Source organism: Clytia hemisphaerica, unplaced genomic scaffold (genome assembly GCF_902728285.1).
Source record: "Clytia hemisphaerica strain Z4C2 unplaced genomic scaffold, Clytia hemisphaerica genome assembly, whole genome shotgun sequence".
NCBI classification, from domain to species: Eukaryota; Metazoa; Cnidaria; class Hydrozoa; order Leptothecata; family Clytiidae; genus Clytia; species Clytia hemisphaerica.
Genome location: NW_027103498.1, coordinates 124,921 through 144,743, shown reverse-complemented (window position 1 = coordinate 144,743; position 19,823 = coordinate 124,921). Strand labels below are relative to the sequence as shown.

The following is a 19,823-nucleotide window of genomic DNA, read 5'->3' as shown; positions in this document are numbered from 1 at the left end:
TATATCCAAAACTATTCAAATAGTCAATTTTATTAAAAAGAAATTACATTCAATCTGGAAGGTGACAATAAAACAGGCACTAGTAAAATAGGTGCCAGGGTGTTACACTAATATTAACTTTAAACAATCAAAGCAAAAAGTTGACTTAAGCTATGGCGAACAAATTCTATTGTTTTCGAAAACAAAACAATCGGGAAGTCGTTTTCGAAACTTGCTTGCTTGGCGTGATCGGTTTTAAATCAATTAATGACATCACTTTCTTTAGGACATGGGTGCAGATTGAAGCAAGAATGAAGAGCAAAAGAGGTCGCAAAATTGCACTTACGTTTGATCATGAGCGATTCGCTTCCATACTTCCTAAAGATTTTACAGATAAAAGTTTTGATAAAATAATATGGTTTCAAATTGCAAAAGACTACTTTAATGAAACCAAAGTGAACCGTGAAAGGGTGATGCGACTGTGGAGACAGTATTCCAAGTGGAAAGGAGAAGCAGAGACATATGACCAGGAAGATATAAAAGAAAAGAACGAACCAGAGCCAGATGACAGAGAAGAAATAGAAGAAAAGAACGAACCAGGGACAGACGACGGAGAAGATAAAGAAGAAAAGAACGAACCAGGGACAGACGACGGAGAAGAAATAGAAGAAAAGAACGAACAAGGGACAGACGACAGGGAAGATAAAGAAGAAAAGAACGAACCAGGGACAGACGACGGAGAAGATAAAGAAAAGAACGAACCAGAGCCAGACGACGGAGAAGATAAAGAAGAAAAGAACGAACCAGGGACAGACGACGGAGAAGAAATAGAAGAAAAGAACGAACCAGAGCCAGACGACGGAGAAGATAAAGAAGAAAAGAATGAACCAGGGACAGACGACGGAGAAGAAATAGAAGAAAAGAACGAACCAGGGACAGACGACGGAGAAGAAATAGAAGAAAAGAACGAACCAGAGCCAGACGACGGAGAAGATAAAGAAGAAAAGAACGAACCAGGGACAGACGACGGAGAAGAAATAGAAGAAAAGAACGAACCAGGGACAGACGACAGGGAAGATAAAGAAGAAAAGAACGAACCAGGGACAGACGACGGAGAAGATAAAGAAGAAAAGAACGAACCAGAGCCAGACGACGGAGAAGATAAAGAAGAAAAGAACGAACCAGGGACAGACGACGGAGAAGAAATAGAAGAAAAGAACGAACCAGAGCCAGACGACGGAGAAGATAAAGAAGAAAAGAATGAACCAGGGACAGACGACGGAGAAGAAATAGAAGAAAAGAACGAACCAGGGACAGACGACGGAGAAGATAAAGCAGAAAAGAACGAACCAGGGACAGACGACGGAGAAGATAAAGAAGAAAAGAACGAACCAGAGCCAGACGACGGAGAAGATAAAGAAGAAAAGAACGAACCAGGGACAGACGACGGAGAAGAAATAGAAGAAAAGAACGAACCAGAGCCAGACGACGGAGAAGATAAAGAAGAAAAGAATGAACCAGGGACAGACGACGGAGAAGATAAAGAAGAAAAGAATGAACCAGGGACAGACGACGGAGAAGAAATAGAAGAAAAGAACGAACCAGGGACAGACGACGGAGAAGAAATAGAAGAAAAGAACGAACCAGAGCCAGACGACGGAGAAGATAAAGAAGAAAAGAACGAACCAGGGACAGACGACGGAGAAGAAATAGAAGAAAAGAACGAACCAGGGACAGACGACAGGGAAGATAAAGAAGAAAAGAACGAACCAGGGACAGACGACGGAGAAGATAAAGAAGAAAAGAACGAACCAGAGCCAGACGACGGAGAAGATAAAGAAGAAAAGAACGAACCAGGGACAGACGACGGAGAAGAAATAGAAGAAAAGAACGAACCAGAGCCAGACGACGGAGAAGATAAAGAAGAAAAGAATGAACCAGGGACAGACGACGGAGAAGAAATAGAAGAAAAGAACGAACCAGGGACAGACGACGGAGAAGAAATAGAAGAAAAGAACGAACCAGAGCCAGACGACGGAGAAGATAAAGAAGAAAAGAACGAACCAGGGACAGACGACGGAGAAGAAATAGAAGAAAAGAACGAACCAGAGCCAGACGACGGAGAAGATAAAGAAGAAAAGAACGAACCAGGGACAGACGACGGAGAAGAAATAGAAGAAAAGAACGAACCAGGGACAGACGACGGAGAAGAAATAGAAGAAAAGAACGAACCAGAGCCAGACGACGGAGAAGATAAAGAAGAAAAGAACGAACCAGGGACAGACGACGGAGAAAGGTTTACAAGTTCCGACAAATTTGCAGACTTTTTTGGGAAAGTTGCGTATTCGTTTGCTCAGTGTTCTTTACAACCAACACACAAAGAAGAAAAAAGACAAGATAAAAGAAGTAAACAACTGTTCAACTTTCCATGTGTTGTTAATGATTTTAGTCAAAAAACAGCTAACAAGAGATGTCCAACTGACTTGGGTTTGCTCGCAGAAAGCACTGAGACACTGACAAATAATGAATTGTTTTGCAGAAAGATTCAACCTAAAGTAATCAGCATCCCGGCCCCAAAAGAACTCAAGAACTTAGTCATAGTATACGGTGTCAAAGAGAACAGATTCGCACCTAGCTACATTGATCTATTTTCAAAAATTCTTGAAAAAATTAACTGTTGCTGTGTTTTCAAATTCTATTACAATTTTGTCAAGAAGGAAGGAAGCAGAAAAAAAGCTCACCAATATTCAAGATAAGGGCACGTTGTACGATGACTGGGTGCCCAGTAAACGTCATTATTCAACAAGAAACAAATGAGTCTGGTAACCCACATGAAAACCTGACAATTGAATTCACTGGAGACATCAAACACAGGGTTGGTGATACCAAAGCTCGAAAGTTAACCTTAGCTGAAAAAATGATGGTAGAAGAAACCTTTACATCGACGAACAAGCTAAAGCCATCGAGTCTTTTTCGCGATAAATTGGCGGAAGTTGATGACTTGAGGTATGCTAGTGGAAACAGGAATGGCGTTGGTGTTTCTGCAAAGGCATTACAAAACATTTCTTCAAAATTGAAAAAGAAGCAAGATTCGTTAACAAATATGACGGAAGAATTGAGCAAATTACAACAAGAATACGTTATCAAAGAAAAAGATAAAGATCCTTTCGAAAAACGAAAAGTTTATGGATACATTCATTACCCTTCAATATCTCTTTCTGGGATAAGCTTAACTTTGACAGATGAAGGACTGATAAGATTCTACCACAAGGTAGCCCCCATTGATGTGCTTTTTTTTGACGCAAGCGGTTCATTTGTCTCTCCAGTACCATGGCTGTTGAATGTTAAGAAACAAAAAAAGAGAATACTCCTATATGCTCTTATGGCAAGATTACCGTCTGGTCGTTGCCCGCCTTTGCCTCTTATGGAATATATATCTTCGGAGCACAACATATATTCAATCCGACAGCCCTTTTCCAGGCTAAAAGAAATGGAAAACAAAATCTATGGTAGTGGTGCAATAACCAATCCAAAGTTAATCATCACCGACTATAGCATGGCGATGATACAAGCAGTGTTGTTAGAATTTACCGGTGGAAATTTGAAAAGCTACATGGAAAGAACTTTCAGAATTGTTACTGGAAATGCGTCGAAAGAAGATCTTGTAAAAACCTTTTTAAGGGTTTGTGCGTACCATTTCTTACAAATGTGCAAAAAGAACATCAAAGACACATTCAACGTCTCTCAACATCATTTCATAAGAGCAGTCAGAAGGCTGATATGTTTTGATGATTTGAAGGAGATGACCGAATTTGTCAATCACTTGGCTGAAGTATCTTGCTCTAAATGGGTGACCAAAGATGTACAATCTTCTCTGACTGAACTAGAGATCAGAATAAATAACTTTGATTATACCAAACAAGATATCATGGCTAGAGAAGAAAGAAAACAGTCAGAAATTGATATTTGGTCATGGATGACGAACCGGTGGAAGAAGATAAAAGTAGCTGGCATACTTATTGGAACGAACATATAAAAATGCCGAAAGTTGCTGAAGGCTCAGTTAGCAACAAATACTTTGTGCCAAAGTTTTTTCGCTATCTCCGTGGTCTTTTGAATCAAGTCACTATCTGGTCAAATCTGCTGACAGGTAATTTGGTACGCTACTCAAAATCGTACGATTTAGATCTTACAAGTAACTCAAAAACACAACTGTCATCCGAGGAAGTCACTAACAGTTACGCTGAACTGTACTTTCACCTCAAGAAGTCAGACCAGACCAAAAAGAATCTACCCCTTGGTCAATTTATTGTCAATAACAAGAAGTTTTGTCTAGCTATCAAGCGTCAGTTTGTGGACAAAATGACAAAAAAGGAATTCATTGACAAAGGTAGAGACCAGACAACCTTTTTGCGCAAATCATTGAATACAGATGTCGAGCTGGATAAAAAACCTACCAAAATCGAGGAAGAAACATGGATGCAAAGTAAGAAACCACAGTCAAGGAAAAAAAGAGGTTCCCTGTTAAAATCTCCGAACAAGCCCATCCATTTTAAACCAAACAGCCGAAGTCTCAAAAATATCGCTGACATTGCCAAAGAAAGAAAGATTCTTTTCACTGACATACTGAAGTTTACCCTTCATAACATGCCTAACGATTCTACAAATATCGACAGTATTTTTTTCTATGGCTTCAATTGTCTTTCTGATACAGAGAAAGAAGCATATGGTTCTCTCACACTTATCGATTTAAACACAGTACAGAAGGCGAACACGTTAAACGAAGTTGATCTAAGGCCAACCAGCAAAAGAGGGATAACGAACTCTAACAATATTTGCTACGTGAATACAGTTTTGCAGCTGTTACTTGGGTCGTGCATCAAACCTTATCTTCCGTTGTATAAGTCGTCTAATCCAAAGCTATGCAGGATATTGGAATTCGTTTCAGATGAGTTATCAAAAAACGTGGACACGGCTTTTGAGTTTACATCACCATTTATTCAATCGAGTGAAAATTATCAAGATGTCACCGAGCTTGCAATACCGGAAGTTTTAAAGATATCAATGGGAAAAGACTACAGGAGATCGGAAGAGAATGACGCTGAAGAGTTTCTTGATAGTCTTTTGGATTGTATTTATCCAAATCAAGAAAAAAACGAGAGCCCTTTTAATTGTAAACTGGCGGAATACTTTAAATGTAAAGTATGTGGAACAATTAAAGGGTGGTTCCACTGCCTAAATTATCTACGAGTTTCTATCACGGAAGGTGAAGCCAAGACAAACATGCTGCCGATGCTGCAAAAGGGATTACTCGATAACCCCAATTCAAAACTTTTATGCTGTGAAAAATCTAGTCCACTACAAGCAACATTTCTTGTGAATTCGCCGACATTTCTTCTCGTCGCAACAAATCGCAGTGCACATGACAGATATGTAGTCAACAGAAAGGTCGAGATAGAACAAGAACTAAACATATCATCTATCCGTGGTATCGACGAAGACAATACTTACAAACTGATTGGCACCATAAATTTCATTTCACCGGAAACTTCAACTGGACATTACATATGTTACTTACTGGATGGAGAAGATATATTAAAATTCAATGATTCAACTGTGACAGTTCAAGATAAGACAGCAACACTTAATGACGATACTTTCCAAGAAACAACACATGTTTTATGCTACATGAAACAATCAAAGAACGAAGTCTTCATCAGCCAAGCAGAATGCACCTTTGTGAATGATGTTCTCCTCGGCACAAACATTTCAAAGTCAGAATTTGTATCAAGAAATTCGATCGAAAACTGTATTTTTGGTCGTTTGAACGATGAGATAATTAATGCATTTTTATCATCCTTTGAGATGGACATTGTAACTTTTCCAACACAGTGGTTCTATGATGCATCAAAGAACAAGAAAACGAAGTCAAGAAAACGCTTTGAAAATGACTTCTTTACAACAGATAGTAACAAGGATTGCTTCATTCCTATCAACAAAAATAATCATTGGTATTTGGTTTTCTTGAATAATGGTCTGGCAGTATATTTTGATTCATTAATGGAACCTGTTGATGAGGAAATAACTGATTTAGTGGAGACGTTGCAAAACAGAAAAAACAACGAGGAACTGAATTGGCTACAGCTGAAAGGAAGGAAACAGCAGAATAATGTCGACTGTGGCATTCACATTCTGTCTACTGCTTGGGACTTATCCAACCGTGAAGAAAAAGCAAGACTCACCAATGTCAAACTGTTGAGGTACTGGATTGCATCTTGTTGTGGGTCAAACAAAAAGCCATTGCAAAAAACGAAACACAACAAAATGGAGAGGGGTATGTACAATCATAATCCAAAGCAAGAGAAGAATGCAGAAAAAGAAAAAATTCGAAGCGTGGATGTTGCTGATTTGATGACTGCTCTTAAACAACAGACTGACAAAGGTAAGTGGAAATGATATTGTATTGTATGAGCTTGTTATATTGTAATTGAATGTACAAAATTTAATAATTGCAGTTTGACAAAATAAGTTAGCAGGAATGACTTTCAAAATGTTATGCATTATTATTCTTTAGCTTGCCATTGTAGCTATCAACTTTTCATCGAAATTCTACAATCAAGGTCATAATATTTGAGAAAAATGGGAAATCCACCGGGAAGTTTTTGAACCACAATCGATTTGTAAGTGCTCTAAAGTAGGTTGGAAGGGTAGAGTTTTAACTCTGAGTTTTAACATGAGACTTAAGACTTAGGACCTTAGGATCTGAGGATCCAAAAGTTCAAAAATAGTCCAATAAGACTCAGAATATAGCCTGGAAGTCTGCCAACCCCTCCCAAATTGAAATATTCGATTAAATTAAAAAGATAGCCAAAAATCGACTTTCTCGCCAGAACTTTAAATCTTGAAAAACGTTAAAATAGCCAAAATTCTCAATATATTATGACCTTGATTGTCTTTGGAAATCAAAAATGCCAAATTCTGCTCTGCTGGGGGTCTAATTTCAAACTTAAGTCATATTTCCCGGTTAAAATATCCCTTTCTTCGGTTTAACAGCCAAAAACTTTTAAAAAATTGAAAATTTTCTCAAATATTGGCATTTTTAGATTTCTGTAAACGGGACCTTATCAAAAAGTGAAATATTTCACCAAAAACTGATTTTGACCTATTGAAAATGCTTCAAAATGGTCGGAAAAGGGTTATTTTTCAAATTTTTGGGGTTTTCTCCTAATTTTAGACCCCCCGCAGAGCAGAAATCGGCATTTTTAATTTTCAAAGACAATAAAGGTCATAATATTGAGAAAAATGGGAAATCCACCGGGAAGTTTTTGAACCACAATCGATTTGTAAGTGCTCTAAAGTAGGTTGGAAGGGTAGAGTTTTAACTCTGAGTTTTAACATGAGACTTAAGACTTAGGACCTTAGGATCTGAGGATCCAAAAGTTCAAAAATAGTCCAATAAGACTCAGAATATAGCCTGGAAGTCTGCCAACCCCTCCCAAATTGAAATATTCGATTAAATTAAAAAGATAGCCAAAAATCGACTTTCTCGCCAGAACTTTAAATCTTGAAAAACGTTAAAATAGCCAAAATTCTCAATATATTATGACCTTGATTGTCTTTGGAAATCAAAAATGCCAAATTCTGCTCTGCTGGGGGTCTAATTTCAAACTTAAGTCATATTTCCCGGTTAAAAATATCCCTTTCTTCGGTTTAACAGCCAAAAACTTTTAAAAAATTGAAAATCTTCTCAAATGTTGGCATTTTTAGATTTCTGTAAACGGGACCTTATCAAAAAGTGAAATATTTCACCAAAAACTGATTTTGACCTATTGAAAATGCTTCAAAATGGTCGGAAAAGGGTTATTTTTCAAATTTTTGGGGTTTTCTCCTAATTTTAGACCCCCCGCAGAGCAGAAATCGGCATTTTTAATTTTCAAAGACAATAAAGGTCATAATATTTGAGAAAAATGGGAAATCCACCGGGAAGTTTTTGAACCACAATCGATTTGTAAGTGCTCTAAAGTAGGTTGGAAGGGTAGAGTTTTAACTCTGAGTTTTAACATGAGACTTAAGACTTAGGACCTTAGGATCTGAGGATCCAAAAGTTCAAAAATAGTCCAATAAGACTCAGAATATAGCCTGGAAGTCTGCCAACCCCTCCCAAATTGAAATATTCGATTAAATTAAAAAGATAGCCAAAAATCGACTTTCTCGCCAGAACTTTAAATCTTGAAAAACGTTAAAATAGCCAAAATTCTCAATATATTATGACCTTGATTGTATCGTTATCCTAAACGTTTTTTTTCAAATATATTTTACTATTAGTAACTTCAAGTGCATGATAAATAAAAACGAAACTGTGTTTGGCAAGGAATATTACGTAGGAATTTTATATTGCCCTTCTAAATCTCCAGGAAAAGACTTCACCAATTGTACAAATGAAAAACAAGAAACAGAAGAATACCGTGAAGAAATCGAGGTCATGCAAAGAGACAAAGAACTAAAAGGAAGAGAGCAACGAGGAAAACAAGAACAAGAACAAAAAGAACACCCTGAGGAGGACAGAAATAAAAATGAAGATATCGGTAATGAGAAAGAATCTGAGATCACTTGGAAAATAAAAGACGCACATACCAGACAAATGAAAGGTATAATTCAATTATCTATACCAACTTTGTTACTCTCAAATCTTCTATCGCTATTTGTTATTAGTGTCTGGGGTCTGGACTATTTGTTATTAGTGTCTCGACTCCTTTTTAAGTACTCAATTGCTATTATTATTTCATTATTGCAACATGAAATTTCAATGAAATTTGCAACAATTCAATTCATTTGCCGTTTTTAGTTCCATCCGTCGAACGTGAAAGGTTTAATCATAAAAGATTGGCACCTAAAAAAGATATCGAAAGTATGTGGTGCTATTTTCTCATTGCGGTTTGTAACTCTGACCTCTGACGTATTATTTTTGCTTTAATTTAGAAATTGAATTCATAGACACGTTTGTGTGATATATATATTCCTTTCTTTTCCTCTCAATTCGGAACTCTCAGAAGGGGAGGTGCTGCTCAACTATATGTACGTGAAACGACTATAAAAAGATCATTAAAATACATTTTTATTTCACTTTTGATTATTTGAAACACAACGATGATGTAGTATTCATATGGGAATGCTCTATTTAACAAAGGAAGTCTTTTTAGATTTGAATTAAGTTTTTTATTTGAATGAAACTCTGCACTCTGTTGCAAGGACTAAAAACTAAATTTATGAATATCTTAGCAGAATTTTTGGAAGTCAAATGTAAATTTTCCAGGTAGAAAATATTACCAGCATTCTGTTGGTAGAGTCAGTTTTTCTCGGCACGGGCTCAAAAGATTTGGCAAAGAGATTTTATAATTCATTACTCTGATTGGCAGAAAAGGTTGTTATAGTAGTTATATTTCAATGATTTCGAAAGAAACAAAAGACTATAATAGCACATATTTCTATACATGAATACGCCGATACCTATCTTCCTTTCCCAAATCTCTGATATGATAACATTCATACTTTATTTTGAGAACGCAGCATAATAAATGCATAATTTTATGCCCTTCAGGTATTGTCCAGGACATCAAAAAGCGCAAACTTGCAGAAGAAAAGGATACAACAAAACTTGGTAAGCACCGGAAATGAATGTTGTTTTGATTGATCAAAATATGCTTTAAATTATTTGATAGGCTACAAAATAGCACATAGATAATTTGACCTTGTTGTACCATATATTTATTTATTTTCAGAACACACACCTTATTTGTGCAACGAATCGGATGATGAAGACGGAACTTCCTGTCATGGAAAGGGTAAGTATATTATTCCACTTTTTAGTTGGTACTTTATGATCGAGAAAAGTTGTTCAAACTAATTTAGAGAAACTTGTATTTTGACCTGCGTATATGATAACATTCATACTTTATTTTGAGAACGCAGCATAATAAATGCATAATTTTATGCCCTTCAGGTACTGTCCAGGACATCAAAAAGCGCAAACTTGCAGAAGAAAAGGATACAACAAAACTTGGTAAGCACCGGAAATGAATGTTTTTTTCATTGATCAAAATATGCTTTAAATTATTTGATAGGCTACAAAACAGCACATAGATAATTTGACCTTGTTGTACCATATATTTATTTCTTTTCAGATTACACACCTTATTTGTGCAACGAATCGGATGATGAAGACGGAACTTCCTGTCATGGAAAGGGTAAGTATATTATTCTACTTTTTAGTTGGTACTTTATGATCGAGAAAAGTTGTTCAAACTACTTTAGAGAAACTTGTATTTTGACCTGCGTATATGATAACATTCATACTTAATTTTGAGAACGCAGCATAATAAATGCATAATTTTATGCCCTTCAGGTACTGTCCAGGACATCAAAAAGCGCAAACTTGCAGAAGAAAAAGATACAACAAAACTTGGTAAGCACCGGAAATGAATGTTTTTTTGATTGATCAAAATATGCTTTAAATTATTTGATAGGCTACAAAACAGCACATAGATAATTTGACTTTGTTGTACCATATATTTATTTATTTTCAGATTACACACCTTATTTGTGCAACGAATCGGATGATGAAGACGGAACTTCCTGTCATGGAAAGGGTAAGTATATTATTCTACTTTTTAGTTGGTACTTTATGATCGAGAAAAGTTGTTCAAACATCTAAAAGTTAAAAATAATTTCAACAATTAAAAGTTAATTAAAATCGGATGCCGAGATGCTTATTTTTATCAGTAAACCTTTCTTTTATAGATGCGAAGTGCAAGCCAAATCTTGAGTTCATCGATTTCATTCGAAGAGACGAGCCGTTAAAATCGCTGATAAACATACGCTCAGCCTCTGATACGTCATCGGATAGATTGCAAACCATTCTCGGGAATACATCATACAACCGATTCGTGCAAGCTGCGGAGGCCGAGTTGGATATTTTTGAAATACCAGACTACCTGGCGCATCTATATACCATGGAGATATACGAAACTTTATCATACAAAGAAGCTATTAACCCAGACGACATTCTAAGCTTTGGAGGCAAACAACATTTGCCAATCTCTTTCAACAGAAGTTCCTACTTTGAAACAATTCAATACTGCTTACTACCAGAACTCAGAGTATACTTTGAAATGGAACGTTTTAAATTATCATACCAGGAAGCCACGGCGAAGCTGTATAAGAACTATGCGCCAACAACTCATCACCTAAATAGACTCATGAGCGTAAGTAACTAATTTGAATTTAACAAAATGTAAACAAAACGTTTTTTCGCTGGTTTTAATAAGAGTAAATTTTTGTAAAATTTTGCGTTCCCAGCAGACAAGCAGACATACGTTTTCCTTTGACGTGCCATACAAATAATGTCGAATAGAGCGACTAAGAGGGGCCCGGAGACGAGATTAGAATGTTAAAACAATATCCTGTGTCTGCTGTGTTTATAAATTCTAAACAAGGCATAGTTCGCACCCCCCCCCCCCTGTATAAAGGGGGAAAGTCTAAAAGAGGGGAAGATAGGAGATATTTTCTGTAGAAAGGGGGAAGTTTTCAAAAATGAGGAGGTTCATCTAGAAAGGGGGAGGTTAATATGTCAGAAACCATTTTCTGTGTTTTTCCAAACTTTGAAGTTTGATTTTTGATTTTATTTGCCTTTAAAGCGTATGCCAGGATGTTTTAATGTTCCCTTTGCTTAGTCACATAGTTTGTTCTTGTTTTTTTCACCAATATAAATTTGGTAGGATTTTAAAATTTTAGGAGGTAGCATCAAAATTTGAAAAGGGGGTAAACCTAGGGCAGGGGAGGTTGCTCTAGAGTAGGGGGGGTAGCAACCCTCTTCCGAACTATGCAAGGTATTGGAATATGGATATTGAGTTAAATAGTGTAAAAAATGAATGAAAAACACTAACGATCTAATTTTTTTCTTCTTTTTAGGATAAGACAACAAGTGAAGCATTATGTAATGGCGTAACTATTCAATGTAATTTCCCTTTTAATCTTTAGTCGTACACTATTGCTCAAATTTCATTGGTTGAGAAAGATTTCGTTGGAAGAGTTTGCTTGTCTTTAATTGTATTTTCAATTTACTTTCACTTCTTCGAAAAGTATATCCGACTAAACATAAAATTATTGTGTATTTCGATTGATACTAGTAACGTTCGTTCTGCAAAAGTTATTTAAAATTGGAGAAAGTCGCACAGATTCATCACATCAAATTTCACTGGACAATAATAGGCGTCACCTCTCTCTACCAATCGAAATACACAATAATTTTTGTTTACTCAGATACACTCTTCCAAGAAGTGCAAGTAAATTGAAACTATTGAATATTATTTTCCCGTAGGCAGAAGATCAAACATTTTCAAAGAAAATACCGATGCTATTGTATTCAGAACAGACAAAAATTTCACTCCAATAAAAGTGGTAAGTTAGCAATATTTTGTGTGAACATTTTCTAATCAAATGATTTTTGAACGCTTAACTGTTTCTGTCCAATCTACCTGTTTTTATAGGGAAAAGTAATTAAAACCAATAAACTTTCTACGCTCCAAGCGATGACTAAAAATTATTTTGATTCAGGCTGGTTTTACATCCTGGGAGCACGATATTGGCTGCAAACCCGAATCAACCAACAAACTGAAAAATTCTGACATCTGTTACATGGAAATCAGCAAACGAAAGTTCTTTTTTATTCCAAAACACAGTAAGTTCCAAAACTTCTGCTTATAGCATTAAGCAACTTTTTTTTATATTCCATGAATTCAAATTCTTACCAGCTCTCTATTTCTATTTCTCTACACACGTAGTAGATAAAAGTGCACGATCCGAAATTATATAAATATTAAAGCGAATAATATTTCTGAAATGTTTTACTACAAGTAGCTCCATTTTTGTTTAAAATTTTTAGGAAATATTGTTGACTTGTCCGTTGTAATACGCGAAATACTCGAAAAGCTAGAAGAGTGGAAATGTAGATCCGTTGCCGTCTCCTTTACAGACTTTGCACCACTTGGAAAAAAAGAAGCACGGGAAATATTTTCAACGGAGCTTAGATCTTTCCCGATTCGGAATCTTAAAATAATAAGATTCAGTAACTCGGAAGAATATTTAGGATCCTGCAAATTTATGAAGAGTCTTTTTTTGAATGAAAAATAGATTTCAAAGCTATGCTAGGTGATTTACTTATAAAAAACTGGTTTTTGTTAAGCGATTTTAACTGTCTTCATGAAAATATAAACGACTGGAAGTCTATCTCCTTTTTCTTTGAGAGCTTCGTTGCCGCTACGTTTAAATCGTAAACAAAGACAATAGAATTTGGCAAGATACCTCATTGGAGTAATTTGTTAACAACGAAAAAATTTCGTCGAAGTTCTCTCTTGTTTAACTCTTTTCAACTGGCTTATATATGTACTAGTTATCGCATGACTTCGAGTGCAATACGAGAAATGTTTTACGAGTTCCGAGATTTTTCCGTAATATTTTTCCGAGCCTTTAGGCGAGGAAAAATATCGGTAAAATCTCGGAACGAGTAAAATATCGAGTATTGCACGAGAAGTCATGTGATAACTAATTTATTGTCGACTCAAAAAAATTGTCCTGATATAAATTTATTTTTGTTTTTGTTTTAAAACTTACTTCCGCCTTGCTTCTTTCTTCTGTGTAGTTTCGAATGTTTTTATTCGAAAATCTAATTCGAACGTTAGATTCGAACAATAAAACATTCGATATATTCCCGCCGAAAATATTCACACAAAAACAAAACAGAGAAGCATTTTCGATCATTTTCGATCCAAAAGTTTTGTTTTGAAGAGAATTGCAGATTTTTCAGAGATGTATTTGAAAGTTTCTAGATTGATAATTCAAAATGCAGATGGTGTACAGTATTGTTTCGATAGAGAAGAAACCCTTCATCATTGGATTAATCAGATTGATAACATTCAGTCGTTTCCCATGTTTTTGTTTCGATGCATGGAAAAGAATAGCAGCAGAGGATGAAAGGAGTTCCATGATGGAAATGTATGTAATGGTTAAAGAACAACATTTTTTCAAGAGCAAAACAATTTGGATACTTTCTTGATTATCGTCAAGCTTTAAATGTTTCGAATTTTAGAAGGAAGTTGTAACGATTGTTGAGTTGAAAATTCAAGGTCGTACCTCGTCGAGAACGAGAATTAGCTGAATTAGGAGAGAACCTTTATAAAAATCACTCGTCACTTGGTTTAATACAAGACATTTCAGTTCCCTTGCTATGTTATGAGAAATCTTATTGGCAAACATTCAAGAATCTCAAGTTTTTTTGTATGTATTGATAAAAAACTGTTTGGTTATCACGGACGAATTTTATACCAAAAGCTGAAAATATTTGGGTGGTCTCAAGTAGTTTTATAATTTCTTAGTTCATCAGATTTGATTTTAGTGTCTTTTATGGAAGAACTCCAAAGTAAAAGTTAATCTGAAAATATTTTTGTTGCGTTTTCCCTTTGACTCCCAAATCAGTTTCTCCGAAAGTCAGTTCTTTTCGGTTGTTTTGTTTTGATTTTTCTCCCGCCGCTTACCCAGTCCCCCAAAAGTCAACGCGGTCATATTTCCAGACTAGAGAAATATGAAATATCGCAAATATCTCGATGCTCTCGACCAATCAAAACGCTCATATTTTTTTGGGTCGGCAATAAATATATATATCAATATATAGAAACTAGAGACAAAATTGTCCGCGTCAGTTTATCAAACTTCCATCAAATATCTTAAAAGTTTAACCTGGAAGTATCGAATACACCCCTGTCTCAGTGACCCGGTGAGAACTTTTTATTACCCAGTGGGGATAGATTGAAGGAGCCAAATGCCAATAGGGATGAAAAATTTTAATGCTTTAATGGGTGGGGATTTCAAATTTTATTGTTTACAGCTCCAAAATCCAGTGAGGATTCCCATAATTAATGCTTTTCCCAGTGGGGATGAGATTTCAGTGTAGATTTTCAATGAGGATGAAATTTCAGGGTATTTTTCTCACCGAGGACAAATTTTCGGCCGATTTTTCCAGTTGGGAGGGGGTCCCACTGGGTCTGTGACACGGGGGTGTATCGAATAGTTTTAGAAAGTAGCGGTTTCAAACTTTGATAGTGTTATTGGACTAACTTTCAACTTCAACGCACTATTATTTTCTAACCATAAAAAAAATCGTATCAAATCATTAAAGTTATTTAAAATGTACAAGTTCGCTTAAAAGAAACAAAGCAGATGAACTTCCAGTCGTTTATATTTTCATGCTGTGAATATTTCATGCCTTGTGTTCTGAATACACCTTTTATGAATAGGTGATAAATATACATGATTCATAAACGTACTTCATTTGTTCGGTTGTTTCACTTTTTTGGATTTCTATCAAACAGAATTCTTTGAAATTCCAGTATAAACGATGATTTAAATGATTGAAAACCCTGAAAACCTTTCCCTTAAGAATAAACAATTGGAAAATAAAAACAAAAATAAAACATATACAGTAGTTTTATGCTATGAATTCCTTTTCTTTACCTTGAAAAATCATTAATGTTTCTATAAGTATTAATCTAAAAGAATGCAAGGGGCACTTTTAAGCGTCAGTCAATTCTAGTGATAAACTGAGCTGATTATTGTTTTTGGAATATTTTCCCAGATATGTGAACTTGCATCCGTTTGTTATTTGATGTCGATACCTTTCTTACTTTAGTTTTTATGAGCTATTCAAAAAAGGTCCCTAAACTGAAATAACTCCCAAAAAGGGGAATTTCCCATAGTCACGTAACAACTAAGCTCATATTCTGAATAATTTTTTTTGGAATATTTTCCCACATATGTGAACTTGCATCCGTTTGTTATTTGATGTCGATACCTTTCTTACTTTAGTTTCTATGAGCTTTTCAAAAAAGGTCCCTAAACTGAAATAACTCCCAAAAAGGGGAATTTCCCATAGTCACGTGACAACTAAGCTCATATTCTGAATAATTTTTTTTGGAATATTTTCCCAGATATATGAACTTGCATCCGTTTGTTATTTGATGTCGATACCTTTCTTACTTTAGTTTTTATGAGCTTTTCAAAAAAGGTCCCTAAACTGAAATAACTCCCAAAAAGGGGAAGTTCCCATAGTCACGTGACAACTAAGCTCATATTCTGAATTATTTTTTTTGGAATATTTTCCCAGATATGTGAACTTGCATCCGTTTGTTATTTGATGTCGATACCTTTCTTACTTTAGTTTCTATGAGCTTTTCAAAAAAGGGTCCCTAACTGAAATAACTCCCAAAAGGGGAATTTCCCATAGTCACGTGACAACTAAGCTCATGTTCTGAATAATTTTTTTTGGAATATTTTTCCGGATATGTGAACTTGCATCCGTTTGTTATTTGAAGTCAATAGCTTTCTTGCTTTAGTTTTTATGAGCTTTTCAAAAAAGGTCCCTAAAACTGAAATAACTCCCAAAAAGGGGAATTTCCCATAGTCACGTGACAACTAAGCTCATATTCTGAATTATTCTTTTTTGAATATTTTCCCAGATATGTGAACTTGCATCCGTTTGTTATTTGAAGTCAATAGCTTTCTTGCTTTAGTTTTTATGAGCTTTTCAAAAAAGGTCCCTAAAACTGAAATAACTCCCAAAAAGGGGAATTTCCCATAGTCACGTGACAACTAAGCTCACATTCTGAATAATTCATTTTGGAATATTTTCCCACATATGTGAACTTGCATCCGTTTGTTATTTGAAGTCAATACCTTTCTTCCTTGAGTTTTTATGAGCTTTTCAAAAAAGGTCCTTAAAACTGAAATAACTCCCAAAAAGGGGAATTTCCCATAGTCACGTGACAACTAAGCTCACATTCTGAATAATTTTTTTTGGAATATTTTCCCACATATGTGAACTTGCATCCGTTTGTTATTTAAAGTCAATACCTTCTTCCTTGAGTTTTATGAGCTTTTCAAAAAAGGTCCCTAAACTGAAATAACTCCCAAAAAGGGGAATTTCCCATAGTCACGTGACAACTAAACTCATATTCTGAATTGTTTTTTTCGGAATGTTCTCCTTGACATGTGAACTTGCATCCGTTTTTTATTTGAAGTCAATCCAACCATTTCCTGATGACTGGTAAGCTTTTGAAAAAGGTCCCTGAAATAATTTGAATCCCGAATAGGGGAATTTCCCGTAGTCACGTGACAACTAAGCTCATATTCTGAATTTTTTTTTTTGGAATTTGTTCTTTAGCATGCGAACTTGCATCCGTTTGTTATTTGAAGTCAATCAAATCATTTTTAAGAAAGGTCCCTAAAATAATTGAACTCTTGAAAAGGGGAATTTCCCATAGTCACGTGACGACTAAGCTCATGTTCTGAATATTTTTTTTTGGAATATTTTCCCAGATATGTGAACTTGCATCCGTTTGTTATTTGAAGTCAATAGCCTTCCTCCTTGAGTTTTTATGAGCTTTTCAAAAAAGGTCCCTAAACTGAAATAACTCCCAAAAAGGGGAATTTCCCATAGTCACGTGACAACTAAGCTCATATTCCGAATTATTTTTTTTGGAGTATTTTCCCAAATATGTGAATTTGCATCCGTTTGTTATTTGAAGTCAATCCGACCATTTCCTGATGACTGGTAAGCTTTTTAAAAATGGTCTCTAAATCGAAATAACTCCCAAATAGGGGAATTTCCCATAGTCACGTGACAACTAAACTCATATTCTGAATTGTTTTTTTTGGAATGTTTTTTTTGACATGTGAACTTGCATCCGTTTTTTATTTGAAGTCAATCCAACCATTTCCTGATGACTGGTAAGCTTTTGAAAAAGGTCCCTGAAACAATTTGAATCCCGAATAGGGGAATTTCCCGTAGCCACGTGACAACTAAGCTCATATTCTGAATTTTTTTTTTTGGAATATCTTTCTTGACATGTTATCTTGCATCCGTTTTTTATTTGAAGTCAATTCAACTATTTACTGACGACTGGCGAGCTTTTGAAGAAAGCTCCCTGACATGATTTGAATCCCGAATAGGGGAATTTCCCATAGTCACGTGACAACTGAGCTCATATTCTGAATTTTTTTTGTTGGGATTTATTCCTTAGCATGTGTGCTTGCATCCGTTTTTTATTTCAAGTTAATATCTTTTTTCGTTAAGTTTTTATTGCGCTTTTTCGAATCCCGAATGCGAATCCCGAATCCCGAATACCGAATACCTAACTCCAGCGAATGTACCGTCTATCATAATGTGGAAAAGTAAAGATATTTCTTTCCTATGTTTTGTTACTTTATCTTGCAGTTTACAAAGGTTAACTTGCCCCTTTGAGAAGTTTTAGAAAAGTACAAAAGTTTGAGAGAAATTCCCATTCAAGATCAATGATTTCTCGAAATTTTGCAATAAATCGTAGAAAAAAGTCCCGCGTAGGGTCCGTTTTTAAAACTGAATGAAAAGATCCCTGCCGGGGTTTTTTATATTGATCAATGTTTGTGCTACGAATTTAACAATTATAAATACTGAATTTAACCATTTTTCTTTCAATTTTTTTAGTTACCATATGGTAGTTCAGGTAAGGCTCAATTCCAGCTCATTTTTTCATTGATTTAAAAAAAATGTTCTTATTAAACTCTTCAAATAAATACTCTTTCTGCGTTAGCTACAGCGAACTCTCTATAAATCGAACCTCTCCATAACTCGAACACAATTTCTCTCCTTTCAGCTCACGAAACTTGTCTCTCTGCTACTCTAACGCTCCGTTATTCGTATCATATTTGTGATCGAGTTTAAAGAAGGGTATTGTACTCTTCCTAATTATACCTTGTGATTTTTACAAGTTCTAATGTTATGTATTTTCAGCATTCATACAACGAACATAAAAAGCAAGAAAAGTTACCTTACACACATACCATTACCAAAGGAAAAACCGATGAAATGCATTATGGTATTTAGCCTACGTATATGTTCTTTTTACTATTTAACTTATCATTTAAACCACTCGTGTTAATTATATTTACCATTACAGTGTATCCGATAAGAACGGAAGAGAAATTGATATAATTATAAACATTCTCATAACTCATTTCCATTTTTTAATTCACAATTCCTAATTATTATATTAATGGAAAATGATATATGGATAATTATGGGAATTTTTATACATCAATTTCTATTCCGTTTTTATGGACACATTGTATATTCCTTTCACGCCAATACGAATTCAGCTGGCCGATTCTCGAACTTACCTGAGGAAATTATCGACGCTGCACGTGTGCTTGCTACTGAGAAGGAGACTGCTCCTCTACAGGTAATTTTGATTAATTTATCCTCTTTTACGGTCCAATAAAGACCTCCAACATTGATCTTACTTGATTATCTCGATATCTCGAACTTTTCTGTCGGTCCATTGGGAGTTCGAGGGACTTCATGGGGTAGCCTGGAGACTTTAAATATCGTCAAATGTTTCACCTATTACTCCCAGTAACACGCTTTTTTATAAGAATAGTGTACTTCGGTGAGGGTCAAGTTAGGGTTAACCCTTCACGCGTTTACATCTTTTTTTGCTGGGCGAAGTTAAGGGTAAGAAATTGCCCAAATTGAGGGTGGAAAAGTAAAGATATTTCTTTCCTATGTTTTGTTACTTTATCTTGCAGTTTACAAAGGTTAACTTGCCCCTTTGAGAAGTTTTAGAAAAGTACAAAAGTTTGAGAAAATTCCCATTCAAGATCAATGATTTCTCGAATTTTTGCAAATAAATCGTAGAAAAAGTCCCGCGTAGGGTCCGTTTTTTAAAACTGAATGAAAAGATCCCTGCCGGGGTTTTTTA

The 19,823-nt window shown here is 35.4% G+C and overlaps 2 protein-coding genes and 1 long non-coding RNA gene across 3 annotated transcripts; all 3 read left to right on the top strand.

Moving 5' to 3' along the window:
• Nucleotides 1-290: 290 nt before the first annotated feature.
• On the top strand, nucleotides 291-2,735 carry LOC136798810 (otolith matrix protein OMM-64-like). The gene has a single exon (XM_067055485.1). The coding sequence runs from the start codon at nucleotides 291-293 to the stop codon at nucleotides 2,733-2,735; it is 2,445 nt and encodes an 814-aa protein (XP_066911586.1).
• A 1,282-nt stretch (nucleotides 2,736-4,017) lies between these two features.
• LOC136798809 (reticulocyte-binding protein homolog 2a-like) lies at nucleotides 4,018-9,654 on the top strand. Its single transcript, XM_067055484.1, has 4 exons — nucleotides 4,018-6,421; nucleotides 8,394-8,627; nucleotides 8,825-8,887; nucleotides 9,578-9,654. The coding sequence occupies exons 1-4, from the start codon at nucleotides 4,018-4,020 to the stop codon at nucleotides 9,652-9,654; spliced, it is 2,778 nt and encodes a 925-aa protein (XP_066911585.1).
• A 1,396-nt stretch (nucleotides 9,655-11,050) lies between these two features.
• LOC136798765 (uncharacterized) lies at nucleotides 11,051-12,417 on the top strand. The gene is made up of 3 exons (XR_010845431.1): nucleotides 11,051-11,240; nucleotides 11,947-11,992; nucleotides 12,356-12,417. It is a non-coding gene; the product is annotated as an uncharacterized lncRNA (long non-coding RNA).
• The last annotated feature ends 7,406 nt before the right edge of the window (nucleotides 12,418-19,823 follow it).